The 15,783-nt window shown below is 37.0% G+C and overlaps 1 protein-coding gene across 1 annotated transcript in view; it reads right to left on the bottom strand.

Moving 5' to 3' along the window:
* Positions 1 to 1,090: 1,090 nt before the first annotated feature.
* The window catches only part of LOC107741938 (histone-lysine N-methyltransferase EZH2-like), a 27,901-nt gene continuing 13,208 nt past the window's right edge, over positions 1,091 to 15,783 (bottom strand). The window contains exons 2-18 of the mRNA XM_016554757.1: positions 15,034 to 15,157; positions 13,587 to 13,715; positions 13,288 to 13,407; positions 13,097 to 13,217; positions 12,108 to 12,290; positions 11,643 to 11,745; positions 11,353 to 11,516; positions 11,160 to 11,257; positions 10,695 to 10,938; positions 7,539 to 7,708; positions 6,465 to 6,572; positions 2,845 to 3,141; positions 2,582 to 2,677; positions 2,402 to 2,483; positions 2,241 to 2,321; positions 2,075 to 2,159; positions 1,091 to 1,297 (exon numbers count right to left, since the gene is read on the bottom strand). Of these exons, the coding sequence (XP_016410243.1) occupies positions 1,237 to 1,297; positions 2,075 to 2,159; positions 2,241 to 2,321; positions 2,402 to 2,483; positions 2,582 to 2,677; positions 2,845 to 3,141; positions 6,465 to 6,572; positions 7,539 to 7,708; positions 10,695 to 10,938; positions 11,160 to 11,257; positions 11,353 to 11,516; positions 11,643 to 11,745; positions 12,108 to 12,290; positions 13,097 to 13,217; positions 13,288 to 13,407; positions 13,587 to 13,715; positions 15,034 to 15,150 (2,259 nt within the window). The 5' untranslated portion in view covers positions 15,151 to 15,157 and the 3' untranslated portion in view covers positions 1,091 to 1,236. The remainder of the gene's footprint in view (positions 1,298 to 2,074; positions 2,160 to 2,240; positions 2,322 to 2,401; positions 2,484 to 2,581; positions 2,678 to 2,844; positions 3,142 to 6,464; positions 6,573 to 7,538; positions 7,709 to 10,694; positions 10,939 to 11,159; positions 11,258 to 11,352; positions 11,517 to 11,642; positions 11,746 to 12,107; positions 12,291 to 13,096; positions 13,218 to 13,287; positions 13,408 to 13,586; positions 13,716 to 15,033; positions 15,158 to 15,783) is intronic.

The following is a 15,783-nucleotide window of genomic DNA, read 5'->3' as shown; positions in this document are numbered from 1 at the left end:
CTCATTTATGTTCATTGTTCAAGTGGCTGAGCTGAATTTCTAGCCTATCGTAATTAAACAGTACAGCAGACAATTATTTTCAACGTTTATTTGATCACGTTTAACAAGTCCCTGTAAACAATTTAACAGCACCTTGAAATTGGAAGTGAAAACATGGAGATGGAGTGGTCAAAAACCCTCAGGAAAGAAAGAGTAGAAACAAGAGGGGGAGCAACAGGTTCAGAGGAGAAATGTGGATTAAAATGAGCAACCTCCTAAGAAGTAACTCCCTAATATTCACTAGACAAATCACAGCAAACAATAGCCATCAATAAATTATAAAACTTGTTTACACGCATAAAATAAATAGGGACTTCTGGAGTCAAGCCTGGTATTATTGCTTCCATTTTACAGTATCCCACGTTCAGAAAAAAAAGTGATTGTTTTTTCACGTAACCAGGGATGAGAACAGCACCTTAATCCAATCTCTTTACATTTAGTGACGTCTATAGTTCATAGCTGAAACTGTCTGAATAAACATTACAAAATGTACAGTAAGGAATGAAGAGTTACCTGATTCCACTCCATTTGAAACCTTTGTTCATGCATACAACAATTTGAGTATACCATTCAACATTTTAGGAAATCTAATTCAAGAATCTATTCAGCGTTCTTTAAACATGTCAAGGCACCGCAATAATATTATACCGAGTCTACCCTTCTTACATAAATCAAGTTGTTTTGTTTTTACAGCAACTGTGCATTGGCACCACAAAATGCACTTAATACCTCTGCAACATGGTTCTGGAGAGATTAACATGCAAAGCAGTGACAGTGGCTTTGGTTTCCACGAACAAACCTTAAAACGGTGGGGACTGCATGATATATGTTTTCGCATTACAAACGTACAGCCAGTTTAAATGTGAAATTTGGTCCAAAGGTATAGAGGAAACTGTCAAAATAATTGAAAACAAAAAACACCTACAATCCAAATACAAAACAATGGCCCATTATAAAATGACTCTCTACTAAAACCTCAACTGTAAACATGACAGAATGTTCAAATTACTATCAGAAAGTGTATCCCAGAGTCGGCCTGTTGGTCGGGGGGTTTTTTTCTAAAAGGAAGTCTTCAAAATATCACTGTTAAAAACTTTGCTCTTGTCCTATAAAACTGAATCTAAACTGTATTGGAAATGCATGTGGAGAGAAAATTCCTGATGAGTGTAAGGCATTTGTTGAAGGAGGTAGATGGCTTTATGGAATTTCCATTTCACGTTCAATACCTACGTATTTCAGAGCATCAGCTTGACTGTATCTAAAAGAGAAACGTAAACATTAGGTTAGATGGTTCAAAAGCACCTCTCAAAGAAAACACTTTTTGCATTAATTTAAAGAAAACACCTCTGCACCTATATATCTGCACCTATATGTGACCATGGACCACAAAACCAGCCTCAAGTGTCAATTTTTTCAAAATTGAGATTTATAAATCATCTGAAATCTGAATAAATAAGCTTTCCATTGATGTATGGTTTGTTATGATAGGACAATATTTGGCCGAGATGCATAAATCTGATCAGATAAATCTGGAATCTGATGGTGCAAAAAAATCTAAATACTGAGAAAATCACCTTTAAAGTTGTTCAAATGAAGTTCTTAGCAATGCATATTACTAATCAAAAATGAAGTTTTGATATATTTATGGTAGGAAATTTACAAAATATCTTCATGGAACATGATCTTTACTTGTTGCCAGCCACCGCCAGCGATTTTGATGATTTTCTCTCAAATTTGATGGCCTCCAGTATATTTTGCTGTATGAATATTTGAATATGCAATACACCAAAATAAAGGTCAGAGCCTCTACTTTTAAACAAAAAATTCAGTTTATTCTAGCTTAAAGCATTCTTTTTTTTTTTTTTATCAACACTTGAATATAGGTAGGATTAATACGTAACCGGTGTTGCGGCTTAACACCGGTATCACCGTCAACACGTCTATCGCGGCAAGCCTAGTTGGCTATTGCTACAAATATACCTGTGCGACTTAAGACTGCTTTTGTGGTCCAGGGTCACATATATATTTTTTTTACCTGTAGTCAAAGAACAGTTCCTCTCCAGTCTGTATGGCTCTCTTAGCAAATATGCCAATCCTGTGATCCCCATTAACCATCATCACTGTGGGGACAGACAGGAACAGATCATGACATCACATTTTACACACAAGATCCTTTTAGTACAAGATTCTGAGTGACTTACCCTTTGCATAGCAGTTGGGGTTTACAGAGTGGTTGGCAAACCTGATCTTGTTTCCTTTCCTAGTTGCATCAACAACAAAATCTGTGGGTGAAAGGTGGGAGGTTGTCAGCCAGTGAGGGGGCGTGTGAACAGCGAACATTTGCAAGATAGAGGTTAGTTACCATTGTTAAGGTTGAACAGGAAGCTGCACATGTATTTGTCATACACCTTGCCTCTGCGGTCTGCCTCATCCTGGGAGATGATCTAGCAGGTAAAAATAGAAACACGTCACGTAAAAAGGAAACTTCACTGTGCGTTATGTAGTCTTGATGTTTATTTATTTATTTATTTTAACATCTCACCTCCCCACAGTACTCGGAGATGAACTCATTTTTCTGAACTGGCTCTTTGATGAAGATTCCCCATCCGGCCACATCAGATGGAGCCAGTAGCAAGTGCTTTAAAAAAAAAAAAAAAATTTTTTTAAGAAGAAATGGCATAAATAACCAAGAAAAGAGGGTGTATCACAACTAAATGGTCGAGCAACAGTCTATTAATGTCTTTTTTTATATTTGTGAAAAATGACATGCATCTTCATGCTGATGTGTGACAAATTAAAATGTACCTTCTTTGCTCCTCTCTGGATGCTAGAGTTCTTGCAGGAGACATTTTTACTGTCCCAGTGATCAGCCGCCCCGCAGGTGAGACACAGGTCAGGGTCACACTCTCGTACGGCCAGGTAACAGGGGCACTGCTTGGTGTTACACTGGGCCTTACAGCGGCAGCCTGGAAACCGGTTCTGACCTGTACAGATAGAAACAGGGTTCCTACACATTTTCCATTTCAAAATTCCATACTTTTCCAGACTCAAATTTCTAAACCTCTCAGTAGATTTTTGTAGAGCCCGCCCGATATATCGTTTTGCCGATATTATCGGCCAATATGAGCCTGTCGCAGATATATTGTATCGGTGAATATGCCGCCGATATGAGAATTTTTTTTACAGAACATATAACGCAGATGAAATGCTTCTACATGGTGTAAGTTTGTCCAGCAGAGTGCGCTCCATTGTTTGCTACTAGCGACTCAGGTCAGTGTAGAGATGTGCGGATGAGCTCAAACTTCACCCGAGTCCGCTACTTCAAATAAATTATCCGCCTGTCACCCACCGCCCCTATATTTGATCATCACATTACAATGATTCTAATTCTTAGTTTTGCATGATGATATGATGAATGGATGGTTCATTTTTAACAGCAGATTCAGTGGCGTTAGAGACTAGAGCTGATCTGCGCATCACGGCACGCATCTGCGGCACATTACGGCTCCACGGCCACCGAAGCTGATCGTGGCCACTCAGTCAATGCTTGTGTTTATACCGGCCACGCCGCGGCCCAGAACTCATGCTTATCACATCGGTCACATCACATTTCCTAACTGGGTGTCTACACCGGACGTGAGCGGCGCAACAAAATACAATAGAACCCATTATAATCAGTGATGCTGTCTACACTGGATGCTGTAAACTGATGCCTCGTTCTATTTGTGACGTACTGACAAAAAGTTAAAATGATTTTCAACGGTCGCTTTGTCACGTCCTGTTGCGGCGCAGACATGGTGCCAGCATAGTTTGTCAATACAGTCAGTAGCGTAGCAGATTGAAAAGTTAGTATCTTTCTACAGTCCAATAGACGGCAGTGCGGTGGTGGCTTGAGTCTGTTGAATGGTGATTTAACGCTACGTTGTCACCCAGTTGGAGAGACTCAATGCTATAAAGTAAATAAACAATTTCCCCGTCTTTTACTCTCACAATGAGCTTATCATACATGTTTGCTACATTAGTAGGGCCCTGTGATTTCCGCGATATGGAAAACGCAGACGAAGTAGCGGAATCCATTCATAAAAACGGAATTTACTGTATAACGCAGAATTTCATGGAATTTGTCTTATTTTTGATGAATAAATAAAAAACACGTCAGTACACTTAAATCAAATCGTGATACAGACTAGTGTCTGTAAATATTAACCTGCAAAAAACAAATGTTTTTTCTGCAGTTCTGCATGTTCATTTGATTACCAATAATTACAAAATTACAACAGCAATAAATAATGTTATGGGATTAATGTTGTAAATAAATTTTTGAACATATAAATAAATGTTGGGGAAAAATGCATACTTTTAAGCATATTTTAAGACTTTTTAAGGCCTTATTTTAGGAAAACTTTATTTAAGACATTTTAAGATTTTTTAAGGTTCCCGCGGCCACCCTGTATTATTATTTATTCATTTAAATGTTTACATTTGGAAAAGCTGTGCTTCCTACATAAACCTGCCCCTGTTGGATTGGATAAATGGTTCATACAGAACTATTATCAGTTTTATATTTGGAATATATTACAGTCACCTATAAAATTTTTCAAATTGATTTGAAATTGATTTTTTTCATTGATATTCTTGAAGTGATAGAAACATACAAGTGAACATACAGAGACCTTAAAATAAAAAATAATAAAAAAAACAGACTTTTGCATGCACACAAGAAACTTTTTTGTGCCCTCGAGAAACTATTCACATGTGCATGGGAATTTTTTTGCATTCTTACACAATTTCTAGTTTTATACAACATATTTCCTTTGTGCATCACTGCCATCTTGCTATAAATAAAGCAAGAGCATGGATGCACATGAATTAATAGAGATCTACTTGCTCAAAATTTGGCTTTCCTTATAGTAGTACCTCTAATATCAAGGACTAATGTTCAATTTAGCCTCTGCGGTGGCGGAAAAACCATGACACGAAATGGGCTGATGGCATAATATGGCTGTGTGCAAAATTCCTTTTGGCAACAAAAAAAAAAAGTGTTTTTAAAAAAAAAAAAAAAAAAAAGAGTTCAAAATGTGGCTTAGTATGGCTTAATGTATGTCATATTTCAAGGCCTTAGGTCTCTTTAACGCATATTCTGTGGCAGCCAAAAAACCACACCGCGAAATGGGCTGATGGAACAATAGGTGGCTCAGTATGCATTGTCCTATATGCTAAGTGTTATGGTTTCTCGTGCGCACATAAAAGTCTGTATATTTTTTATTTTTGCAAAGGTCCTTGAGGCTATGTAATATGGTGCTAAGAATATCGTGAGAAGAAACCCAAAATGCAAAATGAAAAAGTGCACCTTGCACCAAGTGCACCAGTCGTGTTTGACAATCACTAAAGAATCACTAAACAGCTGCCACTTTCTTGTATGATAAACTTATTTTCATTAAATTCTTAAATTTCTATTATAAAAAAAACGAAATGGGGGCAAAAGTCTGGAAATGCAAATATTTTTCCATACTCTGCTTTCTTTTTTCCGTACTTTTCCAGACCTGGAAATTACTTAAATCAAATTCCATACTTTTCCAAACCCTGTAGGAACCCTGTAGAAATATCTAGTTCAAAAATAACTCCTGATTCTAGACCTGACTTTTTCAAATCAATCATGGCTGTTATAAAAAAAAAAACACTTCATATGAATGCAATAACTTCACCTCCAATACCTTCACCTCAGTTATAAAAGTTATATATTAATTTGCCTACATTCAGTATAAATAATTTAAATGCAAGAGTTCTGCTAAAAAACTCTCTTCTACAAAAACAACTGATTTAAAACATAGGTCAAAATGAAATGCTTTTAACTTGCCATCACATTTAGAGAATAAGAAGCAATTACTGCATTGTTTCCCCTTTCCAAGACCAAACCTCAAGATTATTTTCCAGTGTTTTAGTGTAAACTGGGTGTCACATTGATGTTGCATACATGAGCTGCCTGACTGGTGTTGTTTGGTGCTGTGATGAACACCATAGCGAATACACAAATCTGAATGGCTGTTTAAATCATAGATATGTATACGTTTAAATCATTCAAATAGGTTTCAGAAAGTACGCTGCTTTGTTTACAGGGTTTCCGGGGTAACGGCTGTGTTTCTGCTGTTCAGCGCAACCTGCTGCTTGTTTACATGAGTGCGCAGCGGTATTGTGCATTGTGACCAGTTGATGGGAAAAGTATTCTTAAAATGCATTCAAAAAATCGGAATAATTTGTAATAAATAATTATTCACGGTATTTTAATGTGCCCACGATAACAATATCATGCATGTTCATTATCATGATACATCGCATTACCGAATACCGGCACATTTCTAATCATAATATATTGAAAGTGACAAAAAAAAAAAAAAGAAAGGTAGTCAGATTCTTACAAATATCACTTTGAACACACACCTGTGTTTCCTCTTCTTCTTCCTTTGAGGAGTGTTTTCATCCAACGCAGGTGCACGTGCAATGATGCTAGATTCTTTTACCCTGAATTCATAAACCTGACAAAGCCCAAAACAAGAAAAACTCCTAAAACATAAATTAATTTCACTGTTTGTGGTAACTTGTAATTACCAGGTACCCAAAAATAATTCCACAGCAATTATGCATAGTTGTAGGGCTGCTCGATTATGGCAAAAATCATAATCACGATTATTTTGGCCAATATTGTAATCACGATTATTTAACACGATTATGAGGGGGCCATATGACCAAAACTTTATATGAGTGATTTATTTAAAGATAGTGATACATATCAAATATATATTTCCTGTAAATAAGGTTGCTATGACATCTACATTGTAGAGAGACCAGTGGAATTTCAAACAAACAAACAAAAAGTCCTAAAAAAAAGTTGCTGTCTACTTTATTTCAGTGTAGTGATGTATTTCCAGTTGAAACGGAATATTGAATAGAGGGCGTGGTTTTATTTTTGCGCTCCTCCTATCTGTCTCTCACTCATAGCAACCTAATGGTTGGCGGGGTGTGTTTAAGGATATTCTGCCCAAGCCGTCAAACTGATGTCATCAGTGAAGGAATGCCATTCCAGAGCAGAAGCAAATGTTCCGATTTTGATTAAAGATTACCAAAACAAACAATTTTTTCAGCGGATTAACTTGCACGGATTAATTGTTCACATCAATACTAGCAATGTGCGCTAAATAAAGTAAATAAAGTCAATTTTGATTTCAAGCGGACTTTAATGTTTTTTATGCAAGTCTCAAGCAGTTTACAGCCTACTACAGAAATGAATAATCAAATGTAAAATAAAACAGCATAGTCTTCATTGTAAGAATTAAACTTTGTTTCTTTTTTGCTACAAAACAATCGTTGGAGGCCAAAATCGAAATCGAAATTGTTTTTCGATTAATTGCACAGCCCTACATAGTTGTCTAGCATTTAGCAGTATTATGAACACTGCAATATGTAATGTGATTGCATAAAGCCATCTTCTCAGGTGTGTGTACCTGTCTGCAGGTCTTTGTGCTGATGAGTCTGGCGATAGCGCAGAAGTTGTCATAGTAAGTGCCAATGAGCACTCTGAAGAGAGAGGCCTCAGCGCCACTCCAGTCCACATTCTCAGGAGGCTCTGAGCTCAACTTAAACTTCACTGGAGTCTGACAGCGGGAGTTCGCCTCTGTACAAAATAAATAAATAAATAATTATTAAATGGAAATAAAATCTAAAATAACAGGAAAACTTGGATAAGCAAATACATTTTCATAGCTCCAAAACACTAATGTAAAATCAATTGTGACATTACTATGTGACTTTATTAATATGATTTTCATGGTTGACGGTACCCAATCAAATATTCAGGGATGTAAACTTGTCACCTTTCGGCGAAATTCGCCATTTTGAATTCAAAATGGGTCATTTGTGTGATTCGTGTAGATCCCGTGAGTTTTTACATTTAAAATGTTTTATTTTAATTTTTTTACAGTACCAGTATACCAACTCAATTCTGTATCACCTCGATGTCAACGGCTTTCAAACTCTCCTGTGTGTTTTTGTGTGCACGCTCTGATTTCAAAATACAAAACCAAAAGTTTCTATTTACAACGTGTTTTGCAGCAATGATTATTGTAGCCAGTCGCAGGGCATCTCTGTTGAAAGCAGTGGCCAATCAGAGGTGTTTACTGTAGGTTAGTCAGAATCCGCTCTGATCTAATCTACACGATGTAAATAAGATATTCATTGTGTAGATGGTTATTGATTATATCTGGAGTTTTCGCACGAGTAAGCTCGCTATAAGGGAAGCGCCCTTTGCTTGGTTTCTCTACATACTTCATTCACAGTTTGAAGAAAAGTTTTGTTTGTCTAAGAGGACCCAATCGTCCACGTATACTGTTTCAGGAATGACAAATACGAGTGTAAAAAATTATGCGGGTGAATCCACCAAATTGTTCAGCGATTGATGGTGATAACTGTAGCAATGGACGGAACGAACTATCTGACAAGCCAATGTCAAAATAGAGCTGTGCTTTATGTGATGCAGAGTAAATTCAGAGTAACAAAAACGACAGCAGCAACAAGTCTGTGTTGGCTTTAGCAGCTTCTACAGGTAAAGATAACTTAAAGCACTCTTTTTGATGTGTCCTTTTTTAGGCAATGTTTAAAAAATATAGTTTTTAAATTAAATTTTAAAAAAAAGTCAAAATATTTAATGCATTATTTAATTATTATACCATTAACAATTAACTTAATTTGTAGTTAACTAGTTAAGTATTTAAATAAAGTATTTAAACACCAACAGCCTAGTAGGGTTAATTATTTATTTATTTTTAAATGACATGAGACTTTGTGACTTCCTGGACTTGCTATAATTCATAGTCATTTTATAATAAATCCAAAAGCAAGACATGAAAAAAAACTAGGGAGTGGAAATGGCAACTGAGCTAATGAGTGATCCTCTGCTGCCATCTACTGGATATAATGGTAATTTCATGTCATTTTCATCTTAACGGGGTCATAAGATGCGATTTCAATTTTTCCCTTCTCTTTGAAGTGTTTACAAGCTCTTGGTGCATAAAGAAGATCTGTAAAGTTGCAAAGACTAAAGTCTCAAATCCAAAGAGATATTCTTTATAAAAGTTAGTCATGCCTAGAGCTGATCCATGCTGGTCGCTGAGGAAATACATCAACTTCAAATCAGAATATTGATCAAAAATGAAGTCTACGGTATATTAAAGATGTGACTACAACACAAGCAACAACGAATAGGCTAAAAAAAATTATAAGAGAAACATTTAAAATGGTAACCATATGTAAAAATGTCTTTTCTGTCTATGCTCTCGAAACCATATTTTAAAGCTTTATATTCTGCATCTATATTTTTTTCCTCTCATGCTTTTCCTCACATGCCTCGACTCTTTCATTTCTTCCATCTCTGACTTGAATTCCTGACTGCAGTCTCATTTCTGTTTTCTAAACAAGTAGATTATACATGTCAACCATAAAATAACCAGTGAATGTCATTATTTAATGAATTTGGGTATAATTACTGAAGGTTAAAGGTCGGCCCACTTTATCTAACACATTCAGCCAAAGTGGGCCAGCAATATCTCATATCACCTTACAAGAATCATATGACCCCTTTAAAGTGCCCCTATTATGCCATTTCCAATATTGCCTTTCATGCAGTGTGTAATGTAGCTGCATGTGAATGTAAACGATCAGCAAAGTTGTAAAGCCGAAAGTGCACGATAAATAAAGTTATTGTCTCTCTACAGCCTAAACGAGTCGTTAGTAATTCGAATCCCACTTCAGTGATGGCTACACGTCACGGGGTAACACATTTGCATAATTCCCACCTATGTTCTACGTTGGCCGGCAGCGAACAACTTGACCCCGCCCACAAACATGTCATTTTACTGACAACTGCTTCTCTAATCTCGGGGAGTTAAAAAAAAAAATCTTGGGGAGTTCAACACGGGATTCACTAAACGCTTGCTCTTGAAAGATGGCTCAGTACCCTGTTTATTTGGACCAGCTGGCTCCACTGAATCACAAGTATGATAAATAATAGATGTTTATATTTTCTATCGAGCATTCAAAATACGGAACTATGGCAAAGGGCGTATCGTTTCCGACACGCGCTGTACGTGGGAGACCAATAACAACAGACTGGGCCATCTGACCAATCAGAGCAGAGTAGGCTCACGGAAAGGAGGGTTTTAGAGAGACTGAATCTTAGAACTGCTTCGAACGAATCGTTTGAGAATCGCTGGAAAATGAGGTGATATTAAATGCATATTTTGAGAAAACGAAAGCGTTTTTTGACCTTGCATGTATGTAATCCTATTGTAGGAGACTCACAAAACAATATTAGGAACCTTAAAAATGGCATAATAGGGGCACTTTAAGTCTTTGTTTTCCACCAGGAGACAATTTTTTTTTCACGTCTTCTTCATGAATGAAAGTGAAAATTTAAAGTGAATGTTAGCGGAGTTAAAAAATTTTTTTTAAAATAAACAAAGGCTTTAAAATATTATGCATTCTTAAATGTAGGGTTTTATTTTGGGGGGGTGTGAGGGGTGTGTCTTTGTCACCTTTTTCACCCATGATGAGTTTGCATCCCTGAATATTACACTGATATATTTTCATAGACACTCAATCTCTACCTGAGGAGCTGGTGGTCTCATCCTTTTTATCATCATCATCTTTATCATTACAGTCATTTCCATCTGCCCCTCCCTCTCGGTCGCTATCCGTGTCTTTAGTCTCAGTGTTAACTGTTGGGGTGCTGGGTCTGCTGTTGCCGTTGCTGTTCGGGAGTCTTCCTCTGCGTCTGCCTGCTGTGCGCTTAGAAGGGGTCTTGGCACGCTCAGCAACCACACCTGCTGGGTATTCCCTGACAATGCCATCCTAAAGAGATATGTATGCCAGGGTTAATCATAGAGTGAAAGTCAGAATTAAGCAGCACTTGAAAAGATTAGCAATTATGTGTAAAACCTGTACGCAAACACTTTCAGACAGAAATCATGACTGCACTTGCAGTTTTGTGCCAACTCAAACCACACAAATATATCAAGCCTTCAGGGTTAACAATATCTTTCATTTTGAAAGGAGTGGAGAAATGCACTTGCCTGAACCATATACATGTAGCAATAAATGCCACATGGTTTGCCGTCCACCAGATTCTCCATGTTCTTACGCTTGTATGTGTTTGGAGTTGCATGAAAAGCTGTAAATCAAAAGAGGAATGCATTTATAGAAATGCAATCTTAAATAGTTGATTTTTATTGTTAGATGACAGCATTTTGTCTAATCATTGCTTACGGTGAAGGAAACAGTCGTATTTGAAGCAACGCCTGCAGAAGAGTGTATGGAAAGAGTGCAGACTCTGCTCTCTTTGCACTGATTTAGCATTTGGACCATCAATGTTGGGGGTGCATTCAGGAGGAAGAGCCCCTGGGAGCTGCTGCTCAGTGAGTTCTTTATATCTGCAAAAAGACAATATATCTCAAAACATGATCACCACCCATAAAAACAAGCTTCACATTATTTTCCATTTATGTTTATCATAACCATTGGAAGTTCTTATTCAGAGGAGTTGTTTTCTAACATACTTTTCTTTGAGTTCTTCAGTTGAACCTTTATCAGGAAACATGGAAGAAATGGATTCAAAGATTTTATCAGAGGGAAACTTTTTTGATCCGTCATTGTTGAGACCTGTTGCATACAATAAGAAAACACAGAGTTTGTTATTGAAAAATGAACTGTATAATAAAAAAAGAAATTGTAACATGCACCATGTAATAAAATGCCTGTTTATTGTCAGCACTAAAGGGTGTGTGATTTGTTTGAAAAACAATACCATGCACTGAACGAGAAAATTATCTAAAGTCCCAAAATACATATACATGCTACAGTACTAACATATGTAACACTGTTGATGCACACTGCTGTAAATCTTTGGAGTTTGTTTAAAAAAAAAATAAAAATAAATGTGTGGAGCTTAATATATTTTAATTGTATCAAAGCTAGATGTGTTTTTACATACTTTACACTAAAAACCATTTAATTTTTCTTACTCTCAGAATTCAGCTGGTCCTTGTGAGAGTCTTCAGCATCATCTTTTCCATCACAGAGGTCCATCTTCTCAAACTTGCAATCATGCTGATCCTCCTCTTCATCATCCTCCTCCTCATTATCACTGTACTGATTGAGTGCATTCACTAGCTCCACAAAGATCTCATCATTTATGAAGCCACACTCTAGACACAAAACAGAACAAGAAATCAATACTGCGGAAATGTGAGTTCTGCTTAAGCAGATAATTGTGAATCAATTCTTAAAAGGATATTTCCCCCAAAAATGAAAACTGTCATTATTTACTCATAGGGGTGGGTGCTATACCGGTATGAACGTGACTACCGGTATTATGTTGTTCCATGATATGGATTTTGCTATACCATGGATACCGTTATATATTCATTAATTCATATTTTGCATTTATATAGTTTTGTTCAATTTGGTATGTAGTACCATGGGCCTTGAGTGAGGGTGAGGGGCCTTGAAAATATTTTTCTCTACAAAAGGGGGGCCCGGCAGAAAAAGTTTGGGAACCACTGGCCTACTCAAACACACAATATTTAATTTAATTTAATTCATACAGGCCTACCTCATGTTGCACGTTTGCACTTTTTGAGAAAAACAATGGCACAATAAAAATAAAAAAAAGACTTTTCAGGTCTTATGTCCAATCCTTCACTTTTTCTAGTTATATTCGGTTAAAATATTTTGCCTGTAATTTTTTTTCTCATATCGCAATATAATATCGATATTGCCTGGACAGTGTAAAATTTCGTGATTTGAATTTTAGCTCATATCACCCACCAATATTTACTCACCAACATCATACCAAATCTGAGCGCTTTTATTCAGTAGAGCATTAGAAAAAATGTCAAAAAAATTTGAACCGTTTCCCACTTTGTTTTATATTATCATTTTTGGGGGAAATATTTCTTTAAAACACTAACCAGCTCAAATCTTATAAATCAGAAAAAAACAGATCCCTGACCTCTATCTCCATGAACTTTTCCATCGTAATTTTTAATAAGCTCTTCAATGAAAGTGCCGTCTTGATCAAGGATTTCATCACCCATGTAAGGGATGTTATGCAATACGGTCTCATCCTCAACCTAAAACAGAATACAAGATTAAAAGTGTGTTTTTTTAAATACATTGCAAATATAAGAAATTTGGTTTTACCATAAAGTTTTGCTGGAGTGGAGACCATGAGTACATGACAGGCACAGAGGCCACAGCGTTCAGTGTTTTGAGAGGAATGACTTGTCTGGAGAACTCGGAGAAGCCACTGTCAACAGTGCACTGCAAAATATTTCAGTCATGTTAGATTAAAAAGTCTATATACTAAGATAATTTTAGGATAATAAGCATTTACTTTAAATGCATTTCATTATAAAACACTAATAGACATTTTCAAAAAGCAAACAGAAATGAAGATGCACATGCACTTTAGGAGTCTAAATTAGGGGATTTGTTCTAACCTCTCTAGTCCCTCGCAAGGAGCTCACAGGTGTCATAATATGAACAGGTTGTATCCGTCTCAGTTTCCATTCCTGGTTCAATATGTCTGTACGCTCCAATATCTTCTGTCTGTTGGAGCTGAACATGCTCTGTACAGTAAGAAAACACATTTCAATGTGAGATCATCCAATAGACAGGCAGGCAACATTGTTGTTCTCATGACTCTTTTTAGCATTTGTGGAAACAGTGTTATACATAATAACAGTGCATTTGCATTGTCCATATCTCATGACACCTAAAAGCCTGACCAACACCAAACTCTACACGAGCAGCTTAATGTCTGCTGTATTAGCCCATGGATCACCTTGACCTCGTCTGCCCTCCTGAAACGTTTGAGCTATTTTTTTTCTCATATCGCAATATAATATCGATATTGCCTGGACAGTGTAAAATTTCGTGATTTGAATTTTAGCTCATATCACCCACCAATATTTACTCACCAACATCATACCAAATCTGAGCGCTTTTATTCAGTAGAGCATTAGAAAAAATGTCAAAAAAATTTGAACCGTTTCCCACTTTGTTTTATATTATCATTTTTGGGGGAAATATTTCTTTAAAACACTAACCAGCTCAAATCTTATAAATCAGAAAAAAACAGATCCCTGACCTCTATCTCCATGAACTTTTCCATCGTAATTTTTAATAAGCTCTTCAATGAAAGTGCCGTCTTGATCAAGGATTTCATCACCCATGTAAGGGATGTTATGCAATACGGTCTCATCCTCAACCTAAAACAGAATACAAGATTAAAAGTGTGTTTTTTTAAATACATTGCAAATATAAGAAATTTGGTTTTACCATAAAGTTTTGCTGGAGTGGAGACCATGAGTACATGACAGGCACAGAGGCCACAGCGTTCAGTGTTTTGAGAGGAATGACTTGTCTGGAGAACTCGGAGAAGCCACTGTCAACAGTGCACTGCAAAATATTTCAGTCATGTTAGATTAAAAAGTCTATATACTAAGATAATTTTAGGATAATAAGCATTTACTTTAAATGCATTTCATTATAAAACACTAATAGACATTTTCAAAAAGCAAACAGAAATGAAGATGCACATGCACTTTAGGAGTCTAAATTAGAGGATTTGTTCTAACCTCTCTAGTCCCTCGCAAGGAGCTCACAGGTGTCATAATATGAACAGGTTGTATCCGTCTCAGTTTCCATTCCTGGTTCAATATGTCTGTACGCTCCAATATCTTCTGTCTGTTGTAGCTGAACATGCTCTGTACAGTAAGAAAACACATTTCAATGTGAGATCATCCAATAGACAGGCAGGCAACATTGTTGTTCTCATGACTCTTTTTAGCATTTGTGGAAACAGTGTTATACATAATAACAGCCTGACCAACCCCAACCTCTACACGAGCAGCTTAATGTCTGCTGTATTAGCCCATGGATCACCTTGACCTCGTCTGCCCTCCTGAAACGTTTGAGCTGCCGCAGTCGCATGTACTCAGACTTCACTCTCCGTCTCCAGCAAACAGGACTCTTCTCCGATTTCCTCCCAGTCAATCCCATGGCTTCCCTATACACATACAGTACAGTATATGGCTTTAGATTTCATTATAGACTAATACAGAAACAATATAGAAACATACAACATCAGGACTCAACAATAAGGACTGCCCGATGGCCCGGGGCCAGTTGACGGATTTGATATTGGCGAGTAACTTTTGGCGCTTTTCCACTGCATAATACGGCACGGTACAGCTCAGTACGGTTCACTTTTGGGGGGTTTTCCACTGGGTACAGTACCTGGTACTTTTTTTAGTACCACCTTGGTTGAGGTTCCAAGTGAACCGTACTGTTACCAAAACGTGACGTGTAAACTCTGCTGATCACGGATTGGCCGGAGAGAATAGTCACTACCTGCATCACTGAACTTGCGACACAAACACAACAGAACCACTAGATTTAAATCAGCACAGCCAGCGAAGGATCCAACGCAACTGTTTTTAACGAGCGCACATTTTTTTAACAACCAAAAAGTGACTGTTTCGTTGTCTATTGTCTATTGTCTATACAGACTAGGGGTCGACCGATTATCGGCCTGGCTGATATTAAGCATTTTTATGATTATCGGTATCGGCCATTTTCAAAACCGATTCGCCGATAAAATAACTTAATTTTGAAACGCGCTATTTGGCTCTG

Source organism: Sinocyclocheilus rhinocerous, unplaced genomic scaffold (assembly GCF_001515625.1).
Source record: "Sinocyclocheilus rhinocerous isolate Xijiao unplaced genomic scaffold, SAMN03320098_v1.1 scaffold100, whole genome shotgun sequence".
In the NCBI taxonomy this organism is placed as follows: Eukaryota; Metazoa; Chordata; class Actinopteri; order Cypriniformes; family Cyprinidae; genus Sinocyclocheilus; species Sinocyclocheilus rhinocerous.
The sequence above is the reverse complement of the archived record's forward strand: the minus strand, read 5'-3'. Positions and strand labels throughout refer to the sequence as shown.